Source organism: Filicampus tigris, chromosome 18 (assembly GCF_054856515.1).
Source record: "Filicampus tigris isolate MCC_2025a chromosome 18, RoL_Ftig_1.0, whole genome shotgun sequence".
Lineage (NCBI taxonomy): Eukaryota > Metazoa > Chordata > Actinopteri > Syngnathiformes > Syngnathidae > Filicampus > Filicampus tigris.
In genome coordinates, this window is record NC_141234.1 from 10,298,041 (window position 1) to 10,323,850 (window position 25,810).

At 39.9% G+C, this 25,810-nt stretch overlaps 1 protein-coding gene across 6 annotated transcripts in view; it reads right to left on the reverse strand.

Annotated features, from left to right (window-relative positions):
• Positions 1 to 807: 807 nt before the first annotated feature.
• LOC147132447 (methyltransferase-like protein 27) overlaps positions 808 to 25,810 on the reverse strand; it is a 131,390-nt gene continuing 106,387 nt past the window's right edge. For 3 of the 6 annotated variants that reach the window (XM_086015509.1, XM_086015508.1, XM_086015510.1), the window contains exons 6-11: positions 4,549 to 4,683; positions 3,153 to 3,281; positions 2,906 to 3,041; positions 1,227 to 1,319; positions 959 to 1,155; positions 808 to 854 (exon numbers count right to left, since the gene is read on the reverse strand). In XM_086015509.1, the coding sequence (XP_085871635.1) occupies positions 846 to 854; positions 959 to 1,155; positions 1,227 to 1,319; positions 2,906 to 3,041; positions 3,153 to 3,281; positions 4,549 to 4,668 (684 nt within the window). In that variant the 5' untranslated portion in view covers positions 4,669 to 4,683 and the 3' untranslated portion in view covers positions 808 to 845. Of the gene's footprint in view, positions 1,156 to 1,226; positions 1,320 to 2,905; positions 3,042 to 3,152; positions 3,282 to 4,548; positions 4,684 to 4,924; positions 5,105 to 25,810 lie in introns of those variants that run through there. The other 3 variants (XM_086015512.1, XM_086015507.1, XM_086015511.1) reach the window with 3 other exon arrangements.

A 25,810-nucleotide genomic window follows, 5' to 3' on the forward strand; every position in this document is an offset into this window, starting at 1 on the left:
GAGCATTAAGACCTACCTAGACTTTGACTCGACCCAGCTGTAGTCGATGCGTCCTTTGATTTTTTGTGTCTTTGTTGTGTTCTGTGACACGAAGTGAAACATGACCTGAACTTTATCTTCAACTGCATTTTGTTCATATTTGACAACCGGTGATTTTATTTAGAATTGAAAATGTGATATTTTTAACGTCCGCTGATAGTGTAGTGGTAGACACGCCCGAGTTGTGTGCGGGCAGCGTGGGATCGATTCCCGCTCAGTGACAGTGTCTATGTGTGCCCTGCGACTGGCTGGCGACCAGTCCGGGGTGTAGTCTGCCTTCGCCCGTTGACGGCTGGGATAGGCCCCAGCAACTCCCCGCGACCCTGTATAGGATAAGCGGTTTGGAAAATGACATGACATGACATATTTTTAACTCGTAATGTCTGATAATGAAATGATTTGATGATTTTTTTTCCTGACCAGACCAGACTGTTCTGTGAGATTTGGTGACCCCACAACACCCAAGACACATCAATATACACTTGTGAAAAATAAACCTTGAGGGAGTGGCACTGTGATAGTTTTTGAATCACTGGCATTTTGTTAATATATCATCACTCGTTGCATCACGATAATACCTTTGACATTGCTCTTCCGTGTTCTCTATCTATCTAGAAATAAATACATACACACTCACACAAAGGAGATACTGCTGTGTGTCACTCACCTGTATGTGGAGGTCAAGTGTAAATACTGTACATCAATCAAGTGTATGTGCCATTCCAGTGTATCAGTCAAGCGGGCAAGTCAAATGTGGAACAACTTGAATTCGTAGAAATGTCATTTATTCATGTGCTGCGTCACAGTCAACGCTTCTGAAAGAAATACACACATGCAGAGAAGCACCAGGGTATCGCAGAAAACCGTTAAAAGCTCGAGCTTTGTCCGGTATGTACCACTGCAGTGTAGCCTGTTAGACCTTTTGCAAAAGATAAACACATCCAGGGATGTATCCAGTCTCATGGTCGTACACCCCTCGCTGAAACTGGCTCACGTTCCTCACGTCAACGGGGCGCCACAGTCCCTCTTCCTCCATTTGCTTCATCTCGGCTTCCAAGGCCGCCTTGTAGCCCAAGTTGTTTTGGTTAGCGCGGGTGGTCATGCAGATGAGGCCTCCTGTGTGGTCACAAGTCAATTTGAGACCTGAAAATCGTCCAAAACATCAATGAAGTCCAAAGCGTCCTCACCCTGCTTGGCGACCCGACACAGCTCGCGAATGAACTTCACTTGAAGGTGAGTTGGACTCAGAGCGCCAGTAATTATCACTACATCAAAGCCACCTATAAGGGGAGACGATCACAGATGAATGCCTTCACTGGGACATTTAGTCCAGGAGTCAAAACCTGTAACATGGGGGTGAGTTCATAGTCCTCTTATTACATACCTGTACATTGTAAGCAACAAGTTGACACGTAACTACTTTCGAAGTCCCCTCATTTCCCTAGGGATGAATAATTATATGTTGGGGTGAGGTGGTCTCTCCTTTCTTTGGGACTGAAGTCACCAAAGTGGTTAAAAAACTCTTTGGTGTCAGGGACCTGAGGGTGGATAAGCTCCGCCTGGAGTTTCTATCCGCTCTGGATGTTGAGGGGCTGTCCTAAATCACATTTAGGTTCGGTTTGTTTTTTTGGCAACTTCTGTTCGCTATATTTTCTGTACAAAAAAGATTATTATTTTTTTAAATATGTTAATTTTGAAAAGATGACATGTAAACAATATATTTTTTCGAAAAAATAAATCAAAGCGAACCATCCGGGTGATATTGTAAGAAATACCCTTCCACACCTTCGGCGGCGTAGTCACTATTTCTCATTGTTAGAAAAATCCCACCGAAAAGCTATTGGCCGGGTGCAGATTATAAAAATGTAAACAATGCATTCAGCTATATTCTTTGCTCACGATGAACTCCTACGCAAAGTAAACCATCACGGTTTGGCCTAGCTAGGCCTTTAGACGAGCTATCTTCAAAATAGCCGCCGATCTCATGTAGCAATGTCGGCACACAACTTTCGAACTTATCCACGTAACTTTCCCCATCTGCGATTTTAACAGGAAAGTCAGAATGTTCCCGAACAGGAGATCGCAGTGTACGGGGGACCTTCAAGCTCTGGCTCTTTTCTGGCTCTCTCTTTTGTGCCGCCACCCTCCACTCCCGCATGCAACAGTCAATAGCGCCCGCGCGTAAGCTCGCGCTAATAATAAAAACTGATCAGAAACGGTACGCAAGGTGGACCGAACCGAACATGCCATACCGAAACGTATTAATACACCCATAAATACCGTTACACCCCTATGGTTGACACAACATTGCATCGACATTTGGGACAGTGCCTCTGGATTGGCAGACCACGGAGGCTGTGTTCCAACTACGAGAGCATCAAACTCCTTAGCCTCCCTGGTAAGGCTTACTCAGGGGTGCTGGTGAGGAGGGTCCGTCAGGAAGTCAAATCTCAGATTCAGGAGAATCACTGTGGTCTTTGTCCCGGCCGTGGAACAGTGGAGTAGCTCTAAACCCTCGGCAGGAACCTCGAAGGGGCGGATGATGTTCTACGGTTGGCTTCATCAAGCCATGATTCCAACTCTCACTGGAGTGGTTCCTGGCTGAGTCAGAAGTGGTCAAGATGAGAATCAGCACCTCCAAATCTGAGCCCTTGGTACTCGGTGGAGTACCGGTACTATTTCCAGGTCGGGAGGGTGGGAGATACTGCCCCAAGTGGAGGAGTTCACTGACCCCAGCTAAGTAGTACAAGATGGATGTCTTTGCCTCACTCGTAACATGGAGTTGTACTACTGGCACTCAAAAGGAAGGCGAAGCCAAAGTTGTCCTACTAGTTCACAGAAATGTCATGAGGTGGATGGATGATACCTGAAGGAACAGGAATGGGCTTGTCTCCCAGCGTGGCTATCTTGACGTCTTGGTACAAGCCGCTCTGTTGGGCATGTTGTATCATCTTCTCGCTGCCGTCGACCCCCACAAAACGCTGAAATCCCTCCCGCTTCATCTGAGCCACACGCATGCTTCTTATGTACACTTAAGACTTTGAGTCCGTTCACAAACAAACAACAGTGAACGTCACTCCGATGGATCTCTTCAAGTAAATCACGATACCCACCATCTTGGCCACCATTCCCGTGCCACAGGCCACGTCCAACACCATTGCCGCTTGGCGATCGCCGCAGAAGTGGGTGGAGACTCCGTTTGCTGCCAGACTAGGCGCGCGGAACTCAATAAGTTCAGCATCCTGTTGAATGGATGGCAAAAACCAGCAATGAGTAAACTGTTGGAATATAACCGTTTAGTATAAATGTGTACGCGCATCATTGACGCAAAACAACCAGACGTGTGTGTGTGTCTGTCAAGATTTCTTTTGTTTGTTTGGGTTTTTTTTTTTTTTTTTTTTGCGTGGAGTTGTTATAGTTTTTGAATAGTTTCAAGCAGCTGACAACATGCCTGGCTGTTGTGTGTAAAGGTGTACGAATTGGAGTGGAAAGGGGTTCAAATTCTCAATTCCAAGAGGAAAACGTTTTCCTGAAATTCCTTCCTACTGGTCTGGACGTCCTACCAATGGCCCGTACGTGTGTGGTTAGAGTTAGTCTTGGGCCTTTTGGCAGAACAGGCTCTATAAAGTTTCACACGGGTATGACATTTTGGCAGAACACGGGGTGTTTCAAAATCACTGGGATGAGCCTGCGGGCTGCAAGCTATTCAACTGACAAGATTGGACAGGAAAATGAGGAATGCCTGCTGTTGCCGTGCTCATTTTATATCTGGTAGTTACCGCACTCTTTTGGTTTAACTAACCTCCATGTCTTATTTGCTAAGAGTGCTAGCCAGTAACTTGTAGCTAACAAATTCAGCTATGATGATCTTGGGTGCACACTAGCTCCGTGTAACTCAAGCTCTGAATTTGTTAGCACTATTGTTTGTGATCTTTACCTGAGCGGTTTCCCCCTCGGCATCCTAGAACTCGTCAGCAATTTAAACATAGCCCTACAACGCGAACGCGGTCCCACTGAGATTGTCGTCACAACATTTTAACCAGTTCAATATATAATAACAAGCAACCAAAACAAACTAGCAGACTAGCTGGCGACGTTACTCAGTTAGCTGTAGAGTTCTCCTTTCCAAGCAGGACTCAGATTAATTGCTAGTGTAGACACTGACTAGGTTTCTCAACGGAATAAAGATGAACATCGGGCCACTTTTTAACGTCTTCCTCCCAATCTGTAATCCCATAAAAATGGTTGTATTATTTTTTAAGTACTTTTCGCGATCCTTAGTTTAGGCTCTTTCCTGTAGACTTGTGTTTTTGCGGAACAATGCACGCTCATCCTGATTACCTTATATTTGTTTACAAACTGAAAATGGGTCTGTTTAACGCCTCCATGGACTGAAATGATTATTGATCAGAGGGAATGAGAAAATCAGAGAATGGCAAGCAGTCAAACGTATGCAATGTGAGATGATGCAATCATTCGAGCAGGTGAAGTCACGCATGAGTTGAAAACCTGCTCATAGGTTTGGGCCCATCGGTCGTAGAAGTGGCTCTTTTCCCCAGATCCGGTGCTGTGCACGGATTGGTAGACTCCTCTGGCTATTTCAAACGTGCGTGGCTCCGCGGATGACATCGTGCACGCGTCCACCTGTCGATCAGAGCAGAGACAACACATCACGTGTGGAATGTAAATATAGCGAAAGTTTAGTCGCCGACGGACGGACACATGCTTTTGTACGCGGTATTTCATATTACATAAACGCAAAATACATTTTTATAAGCAGTATTTCACATTACGCTGACGTAATTGTAGCAACAGCCTAACGCAATATAAACATTAACACTCGTTGATTAACACAAAAAAGGTACGCAATCCTTTTGGGGTTTACCTGGCAAGCAAAAAAAGAGTGAGTCGACGTCCAGAGGAGGAGTGACTACACTGTCTGCAGCGACAAAAGTCCTTGCATGAGAAGTGCAGCGCCCGATTTGGAAAGTTGAAATCACGGATATTGCCTTAGTCGCATTAAGAGGCATAGACACTAAAGCTAATGGTGCTCGCCTTTCACGAGCTAGTATATTGCGAGGAAACGTCCGCCATATTAAATGTGTCAGACACGCACCGTTACATAAAAATGCGAGTCAACGCAGTCACTTTCAGAAAACGACAAGGCAAAATGTGCACAAACTTAGGCCTCATGCCTCTCATTCACACACAAATGTATTTGGAAAATAGATATATAGGCACCAAAAACAATACGAGTTACTTTTCAAACAATAAATCACTTTTATCCGACATGGATGGATGGATTTATCTGATATGGTTGGATAGATAGATAGATGGATGGATGGATGGATGGATGGATGGATGGATGGAGAGAGAGAGAGATGGATAGATGGATAAATCTCTCACATATTGTCTAAAACATATACAAGCTTCAGAGATGTCAGGTTTTTTTTGTTTTGCTGCAAAAATGAGTCAAAGTATCCATACCCTCAGATTTTCCATGAATAGTCAATGAGTAATCAAAAAAGATTTTTGAAATAAACACTCAACACATAATGGAAACGTGTCAATGTGTTTTTTGTTAAAGTCACACAATTACATTTGTTAATTGAGTATTCCTGCGATTGACCGATGGAATGTAAGGACGGAAGTGTTGGAGGACGATCATTTTTATGAATGAGGATGGAGTGACAAGGACGGAAGGGCACCCAGATCGTGGACGGAGGGTGGACGGCAAAAAATGTCGTACTCAGCTGCTAAATTGCAAACCCTGGGGGATCCTTTTTGATAATGTTTGTGTTCACATGAATGGGAGGCTGTCACAAGGACAAGAAAGTCAATTACACATTCCTAATCACGTAGTGGTTCTTAAAACAAGGTTGAATTTTGACCAGCTCGATGTAAACTAAATTAGGTTTGATTTGACAAGATCAAGTACAAACATGTTAATTCAATGTAAGAGAGAGTAACTGAGTGAAAATATTAAGCCTCTTCTGCGTCTACTTTGTTCAAATACAAAGTACAAAGAAGACAGATTGAATTTATTTTGTAATTTGTTTCTATGGAATTTGGGCACCAAAATTTGTTTGTAATGAGAGGAGGATCTTCCAAGCTCTTATTTTATTTTCATTTATTTGTACTTATTTTATCCAAATACACTTTTATTTTTTATCTAATTGGTTTATCTGTTTCTCAAATGTGTGTACACACGTGTGTGCGTGTGTGTGTGAATAGCAGAGCTGGGCACTTGACCCTTTTTTGCCAATCCGGCCGCAACACCCAACTCTTATTCATAAAAATTATAACCCCCGCCTCGTTCCACCCTCCGGCCCCAAAAAAAAGTGATTGACGCCGCCGTGGGAGAGATGCTAACGTCAGAGGCTTTTTAAGGATCATTAGCTGGCTAATTTACTATTCGAAGCCGCTGTGGACACGCTTCAAAATGCGCCACTAGTACTTTACTACTTACCCTACTGTGTGTGCTTACTTCCATTGCGAGCCCCAGGGTTGGTTTTGTCATATTGTATAATTATTTGGGTCCAACAGACGGCCAGAAGTCGCATTCAACAAGTTATTTATTTTCCACACTTGCCTTCGTTCACGGCCTTCAAAATAAAAGCACACCAGCAAACCACTATACACAGCAGGTTTGATACGGCGTATTTCCGGAAGTAGAAAATGGGCATCTGATGGGCGTGATGGGCAAAAATGGGCATCTGTCTGGGCTGGAGGATCCGACCGGTCCGGCCCAGGTACGGGCTGCCCAGCTCTGGTGAATAGGTAAATGAGAGGCATTAGTTTTTGCACTCGTTTAGTGTACTTTCCAGATGCGACACATACGATAGGTATATGTGCTGACTTATTCTGACAACAGTCCAGTCCGTTCAAGGTGCCATCTATCTTGCTACACAGTCTTTGTGTAGAAGATAAAAAAATCCTATTGCTAATTTTTGTAATTTTGCTTATGATTTATAATTTCACCCAAATCCTTGATTCATTTTCGAAGTCGCGCGATGCTGCTACAGCCTTCAGTTGTCGATCGCGCCTGTAGGGGGCGCCTTCTCCTCTGCTCTCTCCTTTTCAGAGTCCAAACAAGCTTGTGGCTTGTCCTGTCCTCCAATTGATCGCCGTTTTTGGACGTTATAAGCGAGTTATATACAATGATTTCCAATGGACAAACTGCCCAGTTTGATGACTCCCACCCAGACATGGAGAGAACGGAAGGGGCATGGCCATATTCTTCATTAAAAGTGGGCGTTATTCATGCTTTAACTTATTTCCTAATTTCTCCAAAATGATTGGATGAAATAGAAAATTACAACTCATTTCATTTTCCTGATAAACAAAATATATAAACTGAACTTGTTCGTGAAAAACATGGCCACCCTGACCCAAGTGTCCCTTTAAAATTCCACACTGCCTCTTTTAATAGGACACAGATTGCATCAAATAGAATAATGAAACAATCTAATCAATAGGAAGTACTAAGATTACTGGAACATTTATGACACAGACTGGACGTATCATAAACCTCATGAAATTGATGGCGTGAGAAACAATGTGGTTGCCAACGACCATGCATTCCTTTGTGTCTTAAAGACTTTTAAATACAGTATTCATGTGTTGGATTTCATTGGCGGATGGGATCAGCCTTTATAACACTGTGAAATTTAACTACTCCTCGTCACCTTGTGTCAGTCTATACTGTCCAAGTGCGGCATTTATTGGACCAATCATTCATTCATTCATTCAAGCATGTGCGTTATACTACCAAAAAACCCCTGAATAACATGGGCCTGTGTATAATATGCCCAAACGCTCTTAAAAAGCAGTTTTTTTTTTGGACTTGTGTATAATACCGTCCCCCGATTTGCTGGTATCCTTTATTTTCAGCGTGAACAATACAAATTAATAAAGATTCGAAACATACCAATAAAGCGCAAATGCGTTTAAATACAAGTTAAAAATGATGATTAAGGTTTTTTTTTAGATATTTCTAAGACCTTGTATTTGCACTGTATGCACTTTTAACAATTTCAGTAAGCAATTTTTATTTCTTTATTTTGATTTTAAATTTAAAGCCCATGCATGACCCCAGTAAGTATAAATGATATACTAAGACTTTTTTCAGCAGGCAAGCTTATTGTTGACCTCACCTCTACATTACATGCAAGTTTTTGATTATAACTTTGATTACAATAGCTTTATCGTCAAAAGGAGCCAATGTGAAAGACTTTGCCATCCTTGTTATGCTATTTTATGATTGAAAATCCTAATCAGGATTGAACTTTAAATCTATCCTGACCTCTTGCATCTTCGCAATGGGAGTAGTTATTTATATGCGGCTGAATATTGCTGGGTTGATGTCAGCATCCTCCCTCCGGCCGCTTTTTTTTTTTTTTTTTAAAGGCCGTACGAATATAAACAAGCAGATGGAAAGAGTCCACGGTAGTTATGATTAGCAACGTTTTAACATCAAATGTGGGAACCATTTCACTGGCTAACTCTCCCTTTAGGAGGAACAAGAGGGTAGACTGTAGATTGCTTGGTGGCAGAGAGCCAAACAATACTGTTGAGGCAGATGATGCTGGGGAACGTGTGCGTGTGTTTGTATGTGTGTGTGTGTGTGTGAGAATAAACCATTTTTGTATTAAGAAAAAAGTCAATTTTCTCAGTATCATTCGCCATTGCTACCACTTTCTTACCGAAGACCAGCTTATGGTGTGCATAGAGCAAAGCGCATAATTATAGATTTGCTATGCGAGTCTATTTTAATGGACTATTCTCCACGAGCCTTTCCCCAGAATGTCATCGTTTCCACTTCATTGAAACTAACTATACATGCTGTGCAATTAATATATATTTCTTCAGTCATGCATGCAGGTCTGTTAGCTGTGAATTTATTGTATTCATTGTTTGAATATATTTTCGTTGTTGATTTTCTTCTAATTATCCTTGTGGAGAAACGTCCAAATAAAAAAAAAATATGCCTCTAGATATAATGTTGTTTTAATCTGGAACAAACAAAAAATATGTTTGATAAAAACACACAATAAAGCAATACAGCCAAACTATATTTTTTGGCATTAGAAAAAAAACTAAATGTTGGTATGCAGCACTTGTTTTTCCATCAGACAGCGGTGATATATGAGAGCATAGGCAACTATTACTCGACTACATTAGATTGAATATTGTCAACATTGAGAAATGATAAAATTGATAACGCGGCTGCACCAACATGAAAACCAAAAAACTGATAGACGGCGAGTGAAAGTCTTTACTAGAGACTCAGCTCCTCAGTGACAAGGCAAAGCAGCAGAAGCAACATACATTGGAAATGTGGTAGAAGTCATCAACGATCACTGAATGCCCTGGGAGAGTAATTGTGAGGAAAAAAAATTTAAAAAGCATTTTATCAAGCCACATGCTCAACAAGCCTTAACATATAGAAACACAATCTTTACAATTCCCCATTTTTCCACTGTGACTTGTTATAAAGCAAAGAAATGGAATTACTTCCGTCCATCCATTTTCTAGTGCTTTGTATAGTAAATACTATAATCTGTTCCAGTCCCCCCCCCAAAAAAAACAACAAAAATATCACTGCATAATATTAATATAATAGAAAACCCATACAGTAATTACATAATTAAATAGAATAAAAAACAATTAAACTATTTTTATCACACTACATCAATTGAATGGCCATTGTGCCTGACTTGGTTGCCTAGGGGCAATGACAAATATACTGTTAATTTAGACTGTCAACTTCTCAGGTAATCAAGATGGCACTAGTAATAGTAAGGATAAAGAGGAGGATAAAGAATATATGCCAGTGAGTACCGTTATATTGGCTGTAAATGTTTTGCTACATCATTTTGTGTTCAATCTATTGCTTAAGGGGTTATAGCATCATAACTGATTATTTTGCATTAGCATTAAGATAGCAGACTGAAATGCTAAGATATGTGGTTGTTTTAAATTCACAAAGTGTCATTTGCTTTTTTCCCCCTGTTTAGTCAGACAGTAAGCATCAACTGGGAGCAGAAAGAAGTCACTTTTGTGAAGAATAGGTCAATATTTTACCAAACGCCACTTGTATCTCAAGCCTGTGCTCAGAAGTAAGGTAAATGAATACTGTATAACAATGTTATGAGCATACAAATGAAATTGCAATAATGCATTCTTTTTACTGAGCTACGTAGGCACTCAAGAATAAAGTATGCTGTTAAAACGCATTACATACTGACACACACAAACCCTGTTCCATACACAATCAAATACGCTATAACATGATTACTTTCCCCTGATACTCACACACAGACTAATGCATGCATGCAGCACGCTCACACAAACACACACACCCACACATGTAGCCCCCGTACCCTGCGAACGATGCAGCTGTTCTTTCACAGAGGCACAGCAGGGCCGAAGCGAAACTATTTCAGGCTGGGGTGGCCAGATTGAATTAAAGCCGGATTAATCCCTGTAGAATTTGTGTCATTCTTCCAAGCAACACTAAATCCAAATCAAATTATACAACACATACCCACAACCCACCCCCCCACTAACGCCACCGCTACCACCCACTGCACTGTAGCAGCTAGCTTGAAAACCCAGTCCAACGTGTCGCCCACTCTTTCCCCTCATGATCACATGTCCTAGCTATCGCCCATCCTCGCCCGACCGATCTTTTGTTCCTCTCCAGCTGTGACTGATGCGATAAAAGTTAATGGATAGTGACAGTCCCTAAATCCAGATGAGGGATCGTTAATTGAAAGAGGATTTCAGCTCGGTCACTGGGTTCATGTTTTTCCAGCTTGCAACTATCCTGTCAAAGGAATCCATCCATCCATCCTAATGTCAAGGAAAATACAAAGAATCGCTGCACTCGTTCTGAATCCACGTTTAGCCGTACAATCGTCAGTGTCAACGCTGTCATCCATCCATTTTCTATATTGTTTGTCTTCATTCTAGCCACAGCTATCAAAATAGTTTGAAAATCTGATTAAATCAATTTACATCTTGTACATTTTGAAAGGTGGTAGATGTTATGTGTGCAGCACAGATACTCAACTGAGGATTCACATCCCTTTCACAGAGGATTAAGCACCTATGGATTACGCCAAGTCAAGACACTTCATCTCAGACTGGCTGGAGTGACGAGGAAGCATGTGTTGGTTGTTTGAAAAGCCGCTTTTCATCGCTTCTATTATAGTCCTCTGGGACCTATTTGGTGATCACTCGCGGCACTGTAGGCTTTTTTTTTTTGTTCACAAAGGTGTTTGGAATGACTGGGGGTCCACAATTGCTTTTTTGTTTGTTTGCCTCGGGAGTGTATGTAATCCCCTGAAAGAGACATGTTATTTTTTCAACCATACTTTACCACAACGTATGCCAAACAGGTGAACATTAAGTTGTTGTGGGTTGTGCTTCAAATAAATAAATAAATAAAAAAAGACGATTTCATTCTTCTAATCCGAGGTTATTGTGTGTCAACAATATATCCAGAGGTAGGCATCACGGAAGTCCATCACTGTCAAATGCCCGTTTTGCTGACAATTGCCGGGACACCTTGTTAAAATGACGGACTGACACATGACGTAAGTGGATTTTCATCAGTCAGTGTAATCATCACTAACTGTCAAGTCTGCCACTGACGGACCTTTTTTGTGACGTTTCTTGAGGGGCACCGACTGACGGACCGATGAAGTTCTGACGGACTACCTGACTGATTTAACTGACGATTGCAATTCAGTTTGTCACCAAAAATGACGGACTGACGAATGACGGACCAGCAACATTTTGTAAAATGCCCACCTCTGCAGATACCAACAGTACATTCCGATTAGGAAATAAAACCAATGGAGTGACATAACTAGCAGACTGGGTCACTGGTTCTCAAGTGTGTCCTGCTAAGAAGTCACGACGGGGTTTGCATTTAAATTACTGACATCCATTGATCTAATCTGGGAAACGTTAATCTACAATCTGCCTTCAATCACTGCGTAAATCTCCTGACGAGAATTCAAAAACCACTTTGCATGTGAGTTCACTCGGATTTATGTTTAATTTGCATGATAAAAACGCTGGTTTCAGCAGAGTTGGTGTCGTGCATTGTACAGTATTTACAAGTATGGGTTGAAATGAGTGTCCTGTGTGTCTCTGTACGTGTGTTTTCAGTGTTTGCGGTTGGGGCACATGCAGTGGCTGTGGAGGAAGAGTGAGGATGCGTGAGGGAGAAGCGAGAAGCAGACAACAGCAGCAGCCGGTGGCGTGAGGCTGCAAGATGAGTTCATTTCCTGACAGGGTTGACACACACAGCCAACAGGGGAAAACCTGCTCTCTCTCCGTGTTCTCTCACACGAAGATGCACACATTTGTGTTTCCTTAATTTAAGAGGATATTACAACTTGGAATAATATGCTTGGACTACTACAATATTAACAATACTACTAATTTTGCATCTATCAGTCATAAAACAGCCACATTGTGTTTTTTTTTCTTCCAGAATTTAAATCAGTTCCTCAATGTTTTGATAACATATCTGTGGCAAAAAAAACAAAAACCCAGGGATCAAAAACTAGAAAGAATTATTATTTATTTTTTTCCTTGGTAAAATCAGCTCATTTTAGGGGTGGAGCTGTCTCACGTTATATTTACATCTAAATGTAGAAGGATGAGGTCATAAAATGATTGCAGAAAATCTGCCATTACAAAAACGGCAGTTCTCAGTTTTTACGCAAGCACAAAAAGAGAAATGAACTTAACGATACGTATTGCATTATTGTGGTTGTAGTTTTCGGTGGTACAGAGCACATTATTTTTTCACTTGCAGCTAAATAAAATAACCACAATTGCAATTCATTAAATTGTTCAGGTGGATCCAATTCAGTGCCAGGGAAGTGTATTTTTGGTCACACAGCATTAAGAGCCACTGTAGGTGCAACATAGACATGTCTCACATCTAGTGGTGAATGGTGATATTACAACTACAGTTGAACCCTGCATATTCTCAGTTCGGAACCCACATTTTTGCATATTCGCAGAATATATATATATATATATATATATATATGTATATATATATATATATATATATATATATGTATATATATATATATATATTTTTTTTTTTTAAATTCTATTATTATTATTTTTTTAGAATTCATCAAAAGGCTACTCAATGTGCCCACAGGCCACCGGTCACTGAGTTTCCAACCAAACCATCGGAACCAAACAACTCGGTGCAGCAAAGCTAAGCCTTGTGAGGCAGCAACGAGGGTAGCTCAAACGGAAATCACAAGTTAAAGAAGCAAGAATGGAGAGATCAAGAAAACGCAAGCAATCCCAAAGTAAGTGGCTATAGGCTATCACCAAATAATGTTGCCTGTTTGCCTACCATTCCATTTCATCTCACCCTGCCATGTAATCAAAAATTCTGAGGGCATTGTGACAAAAAAGAGATGAAGAATACATGGTGGAGGGTGAGGAGGGGATGAGTGGGGGATGAGGTGAATTTGTGCTATAATGTACATTGCTTCCCAGCAGCTCCCTCAGAGTTATTCCTGGAAGAATCAAGAAGCCTGTATCAGAAAGAATATGAGTCACCTTTTTACCAAAGTGCGTCTAATAGGAAGCGTTAAGGCCGTCATTTCCTTTTAATTTTTCTGTCATAAATCATCCGCACGGTGTATACAGTGCTCAAAAACGTACAATATCCGGCCCGTAGAGATTTTTTTTTTGCTATTATCATTTAAATATGATTCACATTACAACAAAAATAGATGCCTGAAACGCATCCAAAAGTAAATCTTATTTAACACAAAGCACTTATTTAACAGCAGATCTTTACAATCTGTTTGACAATAAAATGTAATTGCAAGGGACATATTATGAAAGCTAGTAAATTATCAAACAATAAGAAAGGTGAAGGAAATAAGCATTGTAGATAGCGGGTGCCCAGTGTGCAATGAATGTCTCTGAAAATCAAGAGTGGTGCTGATCCTTCAAGTAAAACAACAATAACACTCAGCGGGATGTTCTTTAGCAATGCATAAAAACAAAATACCAGTCAGAGAGATGTGTGTTTATTGAGCAAGGTCGGTTGTTAATCAGAGTGGATTCAAACACAGCCAAAGCTTTCAAATAAGACTTTTAAATTGCATGAAAATCAAGGTCATACACTACACGTGATTTGAAAACACTCAGCTTTTTCAATGGGATGTCATTACATCTTCCAGTGCAAATATGACACCTCTTAGAAAACGCATAAAGCAAACAGTAGCGATGCATTTTATGTCAAAGAAAAAAAAGGAACATTTTCCGTGGTTTACTTCATATTAAGATGACAAAATCCCAGAAACTGACCCTGATGCCAGTTATATGGGAAGTTGGGGATCTAACATATCAGGGGGTGTGGTACCACATACTCCCGGCAGAAATCCACATTCAATGGTCCCCCTTCTTAAAAAGAGGCACAGTCCCTGATGTCCATGTCCAAAGCATTTCAACTTCTTCCCACATTTCCAAAACATGCATGTTAGATGGATTAAACATTCTAAATTCCCCATAGATATGTATGGTTGTCTATATCTGTCCAGTGACCAGTCTAGGGTGTACCCGACCTCTCACCCAAAGTCATCTGGGGGTAGGCTCCAACTTACCAGCAACTCCAACGATGCAAAAAAGTTTCGGCCTCACCTAATGCCGTTGTTTTGCATTTAGCACCCACACAACAGACTGCTCAGCCTCACATTTATGTTCATGTCAAACAAGTGAGTGGGCAGGCACACGCACACAAACATTCCATTGCTGCCACAGCCTTACACCACCCTGGCTCTTGACAACAGTCTAATTGGTAATTATTCACATGTCTCCCTCTTGGGAACCAAATATCCTAATGAAATTGCTTCGTGTGTCTGGGGCGCAGAGGGGTATTTAGCTCGCACACACCCACGTGGATCCGACTAGCAACAGGGCTTGATTGTTTAAATAAACGACAAATCTAAAATGGGTGGGGTGGCTTTCAATGGATTTTTTAAATCAAATATTATGAAAGGGTAAAATCTTTGAGGATAGTTTCATAGTGAGTTATCAGGTTTTAATTGAAGGAATCTCATCTATTAAAGTGATTGCTTGATCTCGGCACAACAAAACTAAGGCTAACCATCGACCTCGATCCACTCAGTAAATCCTAATTGGTCTGGAATCTGAAGTGTAGCAATGATGGTTCTCAGTACTATTCCATTCGAAGTCCTGTTATTTTTGTGATTATGTTCTTTTACAAATAAATTAATGTAGCTCTTTGGTGAAGATTTTCTCCTGTGAAGGCCATCATTGTGAAACACATTTTTTTTTTATAGTATAGAAATGCTATGCATTATAAACTGAATGCTGACTGGATGTTTCTAATCTCATGTGCTGTATAATCTCCACTGCATTCATTCCATGCTTGACTGTCATTTACATCACCTACAAAATAGGAAAAAGTCCCGATACGGTGGTAAACTGGCTACAGAAGGGCCCCAGTGATTGTTGTGATTTGATCAATTAACCCTTTCATGTATAGTGGTCACTACAGCGGACAGCTATTTAAAAGTAGCTTTCGCCTATATTAATTAATCGAAATTTTGAAAACTATTTTAACCCTAGTGTGCATTAATTATGATTTTATGTTATTATTTAAAATATAACGATATTTTTTAGTTTAATTAATATAGGCAAATGCAACTTTTAAATAGCTGTCCACTGTAGTGACCATTTGGCATGAAAGGGTTCATTCTCACTACATTAGATTGCTTTTCGTACAAATACAACAATCATGCAAGTTATTGTAAACAGCAGTCTGTAATTGATGCAAAGATGACATAGCTGAGGGAAAAATAAACATTTCTCATAGTTTCCTGGACATACCGAATGATTCCTCCATCCGTAATTTAACAGAAAGCTAGAGAAGGTTGCCGTAAGAGGAAGATCCGAGTTAGTGCTGTCAGTCACAGTAAATGAAAGAATATGACAACATAAATTGACACCTTGAGACAAGAATCTACACCTCATTTCAATATGCTCTGACTTTCCTCTTGCTTAAAGACACTTTTGCACCTTATTTTTTACACGGAGCCCAGAATACTGCTCGCCTGTCATGGGTCGATGACATCTTCACATAACTCTGGATGTTTTGACAGTACAAAAAGGCTAATGTGTTAGGTTGCTGTCAGGGCTACAGTACAGTTTAGCTGTTGAACGTGACCACTGCGAAACAACCATTATAATGACGTGTTACTGACTTCATTCACATGACAGTGAGGTGGAATAAAGCCAGAGTCACATCCTTCGTCATGCAGGCACTCCTCACCCTAAAATTGCCACGGCATCTCGATCTAATATGAAATGGGAATGGAATGACAATATATTATTGATGCCAACACTTACAGGGATCCTGAAGTTTAGCCCTGCTAAATTGTAGATGAGGCGTCAAGGAGGAGAGTGTATTGCGTGCTGTAGGTAATATCGGAGAGAAAACATGTATTCTGCATCAGCCAAAAAACAATATAGAGTTCATGAATAATATATATAGACTGCTATAGAAGCCTATAGGAAGGCAGGAGAGAAAAATGAAAATATGTATGAAGAGGTGGGAGTGAGGTGCCTAAGGTAAGGGATGCAGACATAAGAATGAGCAATTCCCAGCAAACTGGAGTGACAGGATATGTCCAACTTATTTGACTTGGACATGTTTGTCATGAATGTCAGGTATTCATTTAACATAAGCCCTGGGACCATAACGTGACTATTGAAGAGTGAGAATGAAAGAGCTAGCATTAAAATCAGACAGTATGGATAGAGGGGGGGGGGAAACATCTGGCACTCATCCCTGCTCGCATGACAGCTCACAGATGTCGTCTTCAAGAATCACGCTGAACGAACGCAAACATTTTGAGAAAAAAACCCCAAACAAATCACTGTCATTCATGACCCCTCAGCCATGAAAACGTGGCAGGTTGCCTTTTAAATAAATGTCGCGCCTTGCCTTGCCATTAATTTATTTATATGTGCTTATGCACATTATTGAAAGCACATCCAGTGAGACTTTGAGCTATATGAGCTTATTTCTTATCTCCAAGACAAGTGAGCCTGGCAACCCCCCCCACCCGGGGTTCATTCGGCGGGCATGGAGTCTTGAGGACCAAAAGTTTCTGTTCCGTTTCAATCATTTAGTTTGGGAAAGTTGAAGCATACCCACTCACACCCTGGAGACATGCAATATGATAAGAAGACTGTCTCTGATCTGATAACCAGTTTCATAAATACAGAGTAAAGTGAAAAGGACAAGCCTATGTCAGCTGATAGAACAGAAATAAAGAAAACCATGTGCTGCATCTTAAAATATAGTCTTGTGTTCACATCTTTAACAGCACGTCATATGGCTGCTCCCCAAGCTGAGGAAGGCACCACGCACACACACACACACACACACACTTCCGCATAATCCATTTCAGACAGCAGATTCTTCTTTTTCTCTGTCGAAACAATTCAAGATTCATTCTGGTTTTCAGCAGCATGGACAAAAAAGTTTTGTGGCATTTGAAACCCATGATATCTCATTTCTGTAATAACCAATTTAAAATGACACTGAGCTAGTTCTCAAAAGGAAAACAAGTGAGATTTCAAAACTGCATGGGTAGTCCATGATTTAACCTGAAGATATGGCCCTATCATTGCGACGCTCTCATGAAAGCATCGACTCAGTTCATATCCACTCTAATTTGGAAATGTAACTCTTGATAAGCCGTCACATTTGCACGTCATTGCTTGGTACTTAAAATACACATTCAGTCTCCATTAAATGAATCCGTTAAGGACGGGAGCGCAAAACCGCATTTCTACCACTAGAGCCGGGAGCGCTGTTGCATCTTTCTACCCTTAAAGCCGGGAGAGCATATATGTCATTTTCTACTTATTATTTAATTCTCGGTCTCTTACTAATGAAACGCATCAGAATATACATGTGACGGTGTCGTAAGCCCGTGGAGGATGTTCCGGAATTCCTTCGGGAAATAATGGCAGACGCCGCGGTCGCCGGAGATCTTAAATGACAAATGGCAGTGATATAGACGACGCGATTGTGGACTTTGAACCAGTCGAACGTGATATATGGTTAAGATATATGTTTGTAGACGATATCGACGTCTTTGTAACAGAAAAGAGGATGGTAATCACCACTCGCTTTTTTAAAAATATAAGTAGTGCTTCTCTTGCACTGATACTTTATTTTTACCTCTTCGATTGAAACTGTAACCTCGGCCTGTGTGAAATCCACAAGTCTAAGCATAAAAATCATTTTGGAATTATGTTTCTGTCTGCTACAGGGGCTGTGATATTAATTATTTTGTAGGTGTTACATTTTGGGGAAAATTTCAGGTTTTCAAGGGTAATTCCAAAGACGATCTTAGGTTTTGGGGAGCTGTTGAGGCAGGCGCTTTTGGCCTTAATGGGTTAACAGGCCTTGGCCTAACCTCTCTTGTAAAATGGTCCTCGGCCTTTGCACAAAAACAACTGAAGACTGACTTCTCTACTTTCCAGAACTGATGAAGCAGCATCACTTTCATCATGTCAGTCTGCACTTCATGGATTATAGCCAGGATTACTCTACCAGCCGTGACAGTGGAAAGTCTCAGATTGTTGTGTTCTGTGGTTATTAGGGAGGAAGGTGACAGAGAGGTGAGGTAGAATATCTTTGTGTTGATGTGGGTGTACCATCACAACATTTACCATGAAAATTCCTCAGAGGCAGTTTTGTGTACCGCAACGCTCTCAGTTGTGTGTTTGTATGTGTTGGGAATCATTCCAGATGTTGAATATTATGATAAAAGGCAGTGTAATGCTTGGGCGGGGGGGCTTCAATAATGTAGCAAAGGCAAAGAAAGACGTTTTTGTCGGTGCTACCTGATCCAGAGCTGGAAGAAACTTTACTATAAAAGGTGAAACAACCAGAAAATGTAGTCCATTTGCCCTGTGTCTTTCCATGACCTGGATGACTGATCAGTAAAGACATGTCAAGGGACATTTACCAATGACATTTGACAGCAACTTCCATCTTGGCTTTTCCTCAAAAATCAATACGTTTTGATATAAAGACATTTGAAGTAAGACAGGATGAAAACTGGACCTGTCAGATTGCCGCCAAAACTACTTTGAATTTAGGTGCCGTTGTCTGGAATTATTTGAAATTTGAAAATGACTATTGTTCTGAAATAACATTCTCCACAAATCTGTAGATCTGTTAAAAGTATGGTTGGAACGCTAAACAGGAACACAGATCTGACCTTTGACAAAATGAATGGGATTATTTCATCCAGACTTAAGACATGAATCCCTTAAAATTTGATGATTGATCTAGAATCTAGCATTAAAAAAAAACTGACAATGCTTTATTTTTCACATTCTAATGTGTGTGTTTTGTTTGTTGCTGGATGCAGTCACCGACCCAGCCACTTCACGCACAAATCATCACAGGACGCACAGCAAAGGCACACTGACAAGCTGAGGACGATGCCAGACGAAAAAGTATTTGTACATAACACAATGGTAACTGATTTAAGGAAGTATTCGGGTGAAGGAGAGCACGCCAACAACAAACTGGCTCCTTGCAGAGGTAGATGGAAAAAATAATCATTCCCATAAATTGTGAAACAGCATAAAGTGCATGGATGACGACCAAGGTCTATGATATACCATTTACCTGTGAATTAGCCAAAGACTGAAAAATGCACTTTGCACCTTTAACAAAACCCATAGTCAACAAAAAACGTGCCAAAGTACTGTATGGTGCAATAGTACTGGCGCTTTGGCTTTTATTAGTTCCTTTAGGGGCTGTGTGAACGAAAGGCCAAATTGCATGGAAAATTATTTGAATCAAAGATTTTGTTAATTATTATTATTATTTTTTTTTTTTTACATGAAACATAATGTCATGTACATACACTGTTCATTCTAGGAGAACATTTGGAAAACATGACACATTGGTTGGAAGCCCCAAGGCCACATGGACGGCAGCGGCATAAGAGTTTGAATGTTTGGAATCTAATCTACACCTAAAAATTAGCACGTCACCTTCAAGTCATGCTTTAAGTTCAAAACACGTTTTTATGATATAATCTTGTTTATGTGCAACATGGAAGTTCAAAAGATTTCCTGTATGGGTAACTTGTTTAAAAGTGCTCTCTTCAAGAGTGACTATGCCATTAAAAGTACAAATTAGAAACATAGAAAAAGGGTCAAATGTGACCAAAAAGTATTTATGTTAGGGTTGTTTTTTTATTAAAATCTAAACCAAAAACTAAAATGCCTTATTTGCCGACCACTCCGTGATTTATGGAAGATGACCATTTTTTTGAATGGTGGAAGTACTGTTTTAAAGGAAATAAACCTAAACATATTTTTTTTTCAATATGTACCCAGCTGGCCTACTAGTTGAAACATTCTGATTAATATTGCTGTTTGTGGAATATGAGTTAAGCAGTCAAATCCATCCATATTTAGCCACCTCAGAGGGCGGCCATTTTGTCATTTCTGTCGACTGAAAATGACATCACAACTACTCAGGGCTCAGGTAACGACCAATCACGGCTCAGCTTCAGAAAACAGGTCAGCCGTGATTGGTCGTTACCTGAGTGTTACCTGGTCGTTAAAAAAGGGAGGATTAAATCTTGTTACGCAAACGCAATATTTATCAGAACCCCTTGTTTGAACTAATGGGCTTCCATAGAACATATTCTTGAAAAAAATATGTTTGGGTTGACTTCCCCTTAAGATTCAAACAATAAAAAAGGAAATATTTCACCCTGAAGTGGGACTAAAAATTATAAGCTGTAGGGCAAAACGTCAGGAATAAACAGACATGAATCGAGATTTGCATTCGAGGATGAGGGGGATAGATTTCATTGTGACACAAAGAGGAAAAGAGAATATACACGTCTTTTTCTTCCATAATTAATCGGCTTCTTCCTCTGTGTACGCGGCCACCCACAGACTTGTTTGTGCCGGATCCAGCTACTAAACAAACCATCGCTGTTCAAAACAATGACCCAACTATTGATCTGTCATCACATTAATTTGTATTAAGTGTTTGCATTCATTTTAGGAGTGTGTTTTCTGGCTTAACCATTCCCTGTCCAAATGGGTGCTTGTAAGATGCTGAATGGCAGCCAGGCAGGTGGTGTCTACAACAAAGGAAGCTAATGACACTTAAAGGTTTCACCACAGGGGGATTTGCTCACTGCTCCCTCCCTGCCCAATGCTGGCATGTCAACTGCTTTGACCTTTGTAGTAGTTAGGAAACACACACACACACACACACGCGCACGAATAACTGTGTGCACATGCACTCCATCCTTTTGTTCTCTGCCATTGTGCAAGTAAGAAGCGGAAAGAACAATTTATTCAGAATATCGATCATCTGGCATCTATGTCAGGGTTTTTTTTTTTTTTTTTTGTGTGGTGGCAGGAAGTAAGGAAGTGCGGATTGATAACTTGTCAGCCCGCTGTCGCAGCGAACAGAGAAAGACTGTCATTAATAATGCATAAATCATCATCAAAATGGACAGAAATAGAAACCTTGGCACTTATTGACTTGCAGTATGTATTGCATATACACTCAGTACACTCACTGGCTACCTCATTTGGTACCGGACATCTGCACACCTCCCCAGCATGTATCAAAAATAATGCTTTTACAAAGCAGACGGTCCATTTGTATAGAACTGCACTGCATCATACAGAGATGGGGGATCTATTGGGTTTTTTTTAACACCGGATAGTGATGGGGCATTGGCAGTAATAAAGAAGCAGAATCACTCAGTTAATAGACACGACAGTTCCCGCACTGACTTCCCTCGTTTTGAACTCTTTTGCTCATCAAAAGCACGCAAACAGTCTTTCAGAAGAATTATTACGAGATTAATTATTAAGCGTGAACTCTTACCGCATGTTGTAAACGAGTTCCACAGTATTAAAAACGATCTTGGGTTATGTGGCGACAGCATTTTTATCACCAGTTCCATGTTGTGTGCTTCACATTCCACATTTATGTGATTTCACAGCAGAACTGAACACATGACACAACTGACACATGCAATTCCACTCGTTCCCATGATTGCATCAAAACCAGTTCCACGTCAACCAGTTATCTTGGATCTAAACTGTTTCAATGTTGCAATTACTATTTGTATTTTTTTTACATGCTTATGTAAGTTTCTCAAAGTCACTTGTGGATAACGCTGTCATGTTTGGTTATCTGCGATCCACGTTTATGAAGAATGATTTTTGGTTGACTTGAATTCCATTTCAAGACCACCATAGTCAAAGCTCCATGGGGAAAGTCTCCCTTTCATCGGAAGCACGTGACTCATAATGCCGCTACCTAAGGCGATGCACTTCCTGATGTGTAAGCATATTCCTTCTGCTCACATTAAATATTAATTGCACAGATAATCTTTTCGAAATATATGTAAAGACAACTTAAAACTGTTACATTGCAGAATATTGCCACTCTGCCATGTCAGCACACAACCAACCTGTTTTAACAGCAAAATGGTGCTGACACAAAGCAACAGATGATTTATTATCATATAATTGCAGCAAATCTGTGATCAATTTGCCAGAGGTTTGTTTACTCACTAACTCCTTCTGAACAGATGTGCTGCTCCCCCCTCTTGCATTCACTCAGTTTCACAGCAGACTAGGAGGTGTGACGAAAAGCAGAAGCTTCATTAACATGCAGACCAAAAAGGCCTTTAAGTTGTGATAGCACACCTTTGCTACTTGCCAAATGTGTTCATATGATTTTCTTGAAATTTAGTTTTTTTTTTTGGTGGGGTGAAGGTACAGTCAAACTGCACAAAAATATATATTTTTAATTTGAATACATCATGAATTTTTACATTTGGATACTTGCAAATTGCCAATTTCTCAAAAACAGCATGGCAGGAAATGAGGCTTTTTTTTCTACACAGTTGTTAATTAATCACAGCAGATGATCGAAATTTGCAAAATCAAACTAGAATTTTTTTTGCAGAAATAAAATACACTGATTATACATGCAAAATGGTGTGAAACTTTGATAATCAGCGTTCACCTCACTACCATTTCATATAATAGGACAACCTATTGTATTAAAAAAAGTTGCTTATACACAAACCTTGAGCACGACTTGTGGACCCAAAGTTAATATATAATGAGTTTTTATTTGCCAGTTGCCATGCAAGCAGTCATGTTTGTCACAATTTATTTTTGTTTCTGGAGTTTTATACAACACAAATATGCTGAGATGCTACACTAGGCACAATCAAAAGATACCAAATTCAAAATCCGTGTTAATAATACTCTCTTTACGAAACAGATTATTGTCAAAATAACACTGTCAGACAGGTCTAATTAAAAATTGTATTGTTGTTGTACAAGTAGCTTGCACGGTGGAGAACTACACTGTATCTGACTAATAGCTGTTTTGAATAAGTTTCCCGCTCATTTGTCTAAATAAGGAACTAACTTCATAAATTATTTAAGTAAATATGACATAGAATGTTTGTGATGTCTGGTAAATGTAATTTAATTACATGGCGGGTTAATAGATGGTCGGAGAGCACAGTCCAATAGTAAGAGGTCCACTGTGTCATCAATTATGCAGATGTAAATGTATACTCATTATTCAATGCTGTTATAGAACTTTCTTTTAATGTTATATGAACCCTGCGCTTGTGGAAGAATAGCAGTCTTTATCTATCGCATGACTACAATGGCCATAAATAGATCTCTGACCTCTACAAGGCAGAAAAATCCTCATTTGGATCAGAGCCAAATTAGGTATTGATAGATATCCAGCTGCTACTGTCGTGCTGATTTTTTTACTTTTTAATTAAGGGATTCTTGCACTGTCATTAATAGTGGAAAACATCTGAGCTTGCTTACTAAAATTAAATAATGTCATAAAAAAAAACATATGTTTCGTTTGGCCCATATTTCGCTTGGCCCATATTTCACCCAATCACATTTCTGTAAGTTTGTTAAAATATATTCTCTTAGCCATACTGAAACTAAAAGCAACGCTATGTCACTGTAACATTCTTGCCACAGTTTACAGTCATGACAACAAAAATACATCAGACTGAGTGAGTAATCAAAAACAACATAAAAATGTAAATAAAATAAAATGTCAATGTGAAAATGTGGCATTCATACAACGCTCATGAATAGGGCAATCAAAATAATTGTAATTTGAATGGAATGAGTCATTACCTATATTCGGCCCAGCAGCATGAACTAAATGCTTTAGCTGAGTCATAACTTCACTGTCGTGGCTCTTGGTTGACATGACAATACTAAAGGGACATTGTATTTTTATTTATTTTTTTGCAAATTACAAAATTTTCAGAATAGACATCTGGATGCAACAAGTACAGTAGTACCACGACTTAGAAGTTTAATTTGTGTTTAAGCTCACGTTTTCCCTATCGAAAAACAAAACAACACTTTTTGTTGTTTCCATTTAAATATAATTGCACTGTATCGGAGTATGGAGTTCGAGAACAGCAAATGTATGGAGCAATGTAAGTATTGTCCGCAGGGTATCATAATAAAAATAATAATAATAATAATAATAATAATAATAATAAATAATAATAATAATAACACCCACTGAATTACATCGGTGTCAACACATTAAAAAGAAACACGTGGCCACAACACACCCACATTTCGGCAACTACCAGTGAGAGGAAAGCAGTTTTCCATATCACAATAAGGAGAATAGCAAAGTCTATTTACATATCAAATACTAATGAGAAATTCAACTGTTTTACATCTCAGGCATTTAATACGTACTAATGTAGATTGGAAAATAAGGTATCCTGGTTTATTTCCAACACTGTGTCATATGTGAGTTTTTGTTGATTATGGCGGCGCCATGTTGACAAAAGCAGGAGTGTTTTGACAAAAGTCAACCACATTTTGCATGCGTGCCAGCGCATAGAGTAGTGAAATCCTGAGCTCTCGCTGGCCTGCAAATTGGACTGAATTACACTTCTATTTCCAGTGGTTGTGTGAAAGATGAATAGCGATGAGGTAATGAATCTAATTTTCTTTAAACACTTGAGCCTTGACATTCGAGTGGCCCTGGCCGCAGAGCGCAGTTCGATGCGTGGCTCAATTGTCGGGTGGAATCTTTTTTTGTGTTAAACCATTTCCTTGGCGGCTTTAATGATGCGACGTTTTATGACGTCACATTTCAAAAACACGTAATTTCACCCTGAAAATTACAAACAATACTTTAGTTTTTTTTGTTTGTTTTGGGGCTTCTGCCATGACACCAGTAATAGCACGTAGACGTTCGAATCGCCTTCCATCCTTATAGCGAAAGGATGAAGTGCGTATGCTATTAAGAAATTCAGGACATTTGTATTATTTTTTATGTGCCAGAGTTTCTCCCATCCTCCTCAAAGTTGCTTTGTGCCAGTAAAAACGATACAGGCCCCTCCAGGGCATGACAAAAGTCCCATTCAACTACTTGTAAGTCAATGTTTCATCAAAAGACTTGTGAAAAAAAATTACTAAGGTCGAATTCTTGCCCAGTGCTGCTTTAAGTTATCTAGCAAACTCAAAAGGATACCAGATTATTAAAAAAAAGAAAAAGAAAAGACAGAAAAATGAGAAGGTGGTTAGTCTGTAAAGGAAGTGACAATGGTTTCAGCTAAGTTATACAACAAATGTGAAA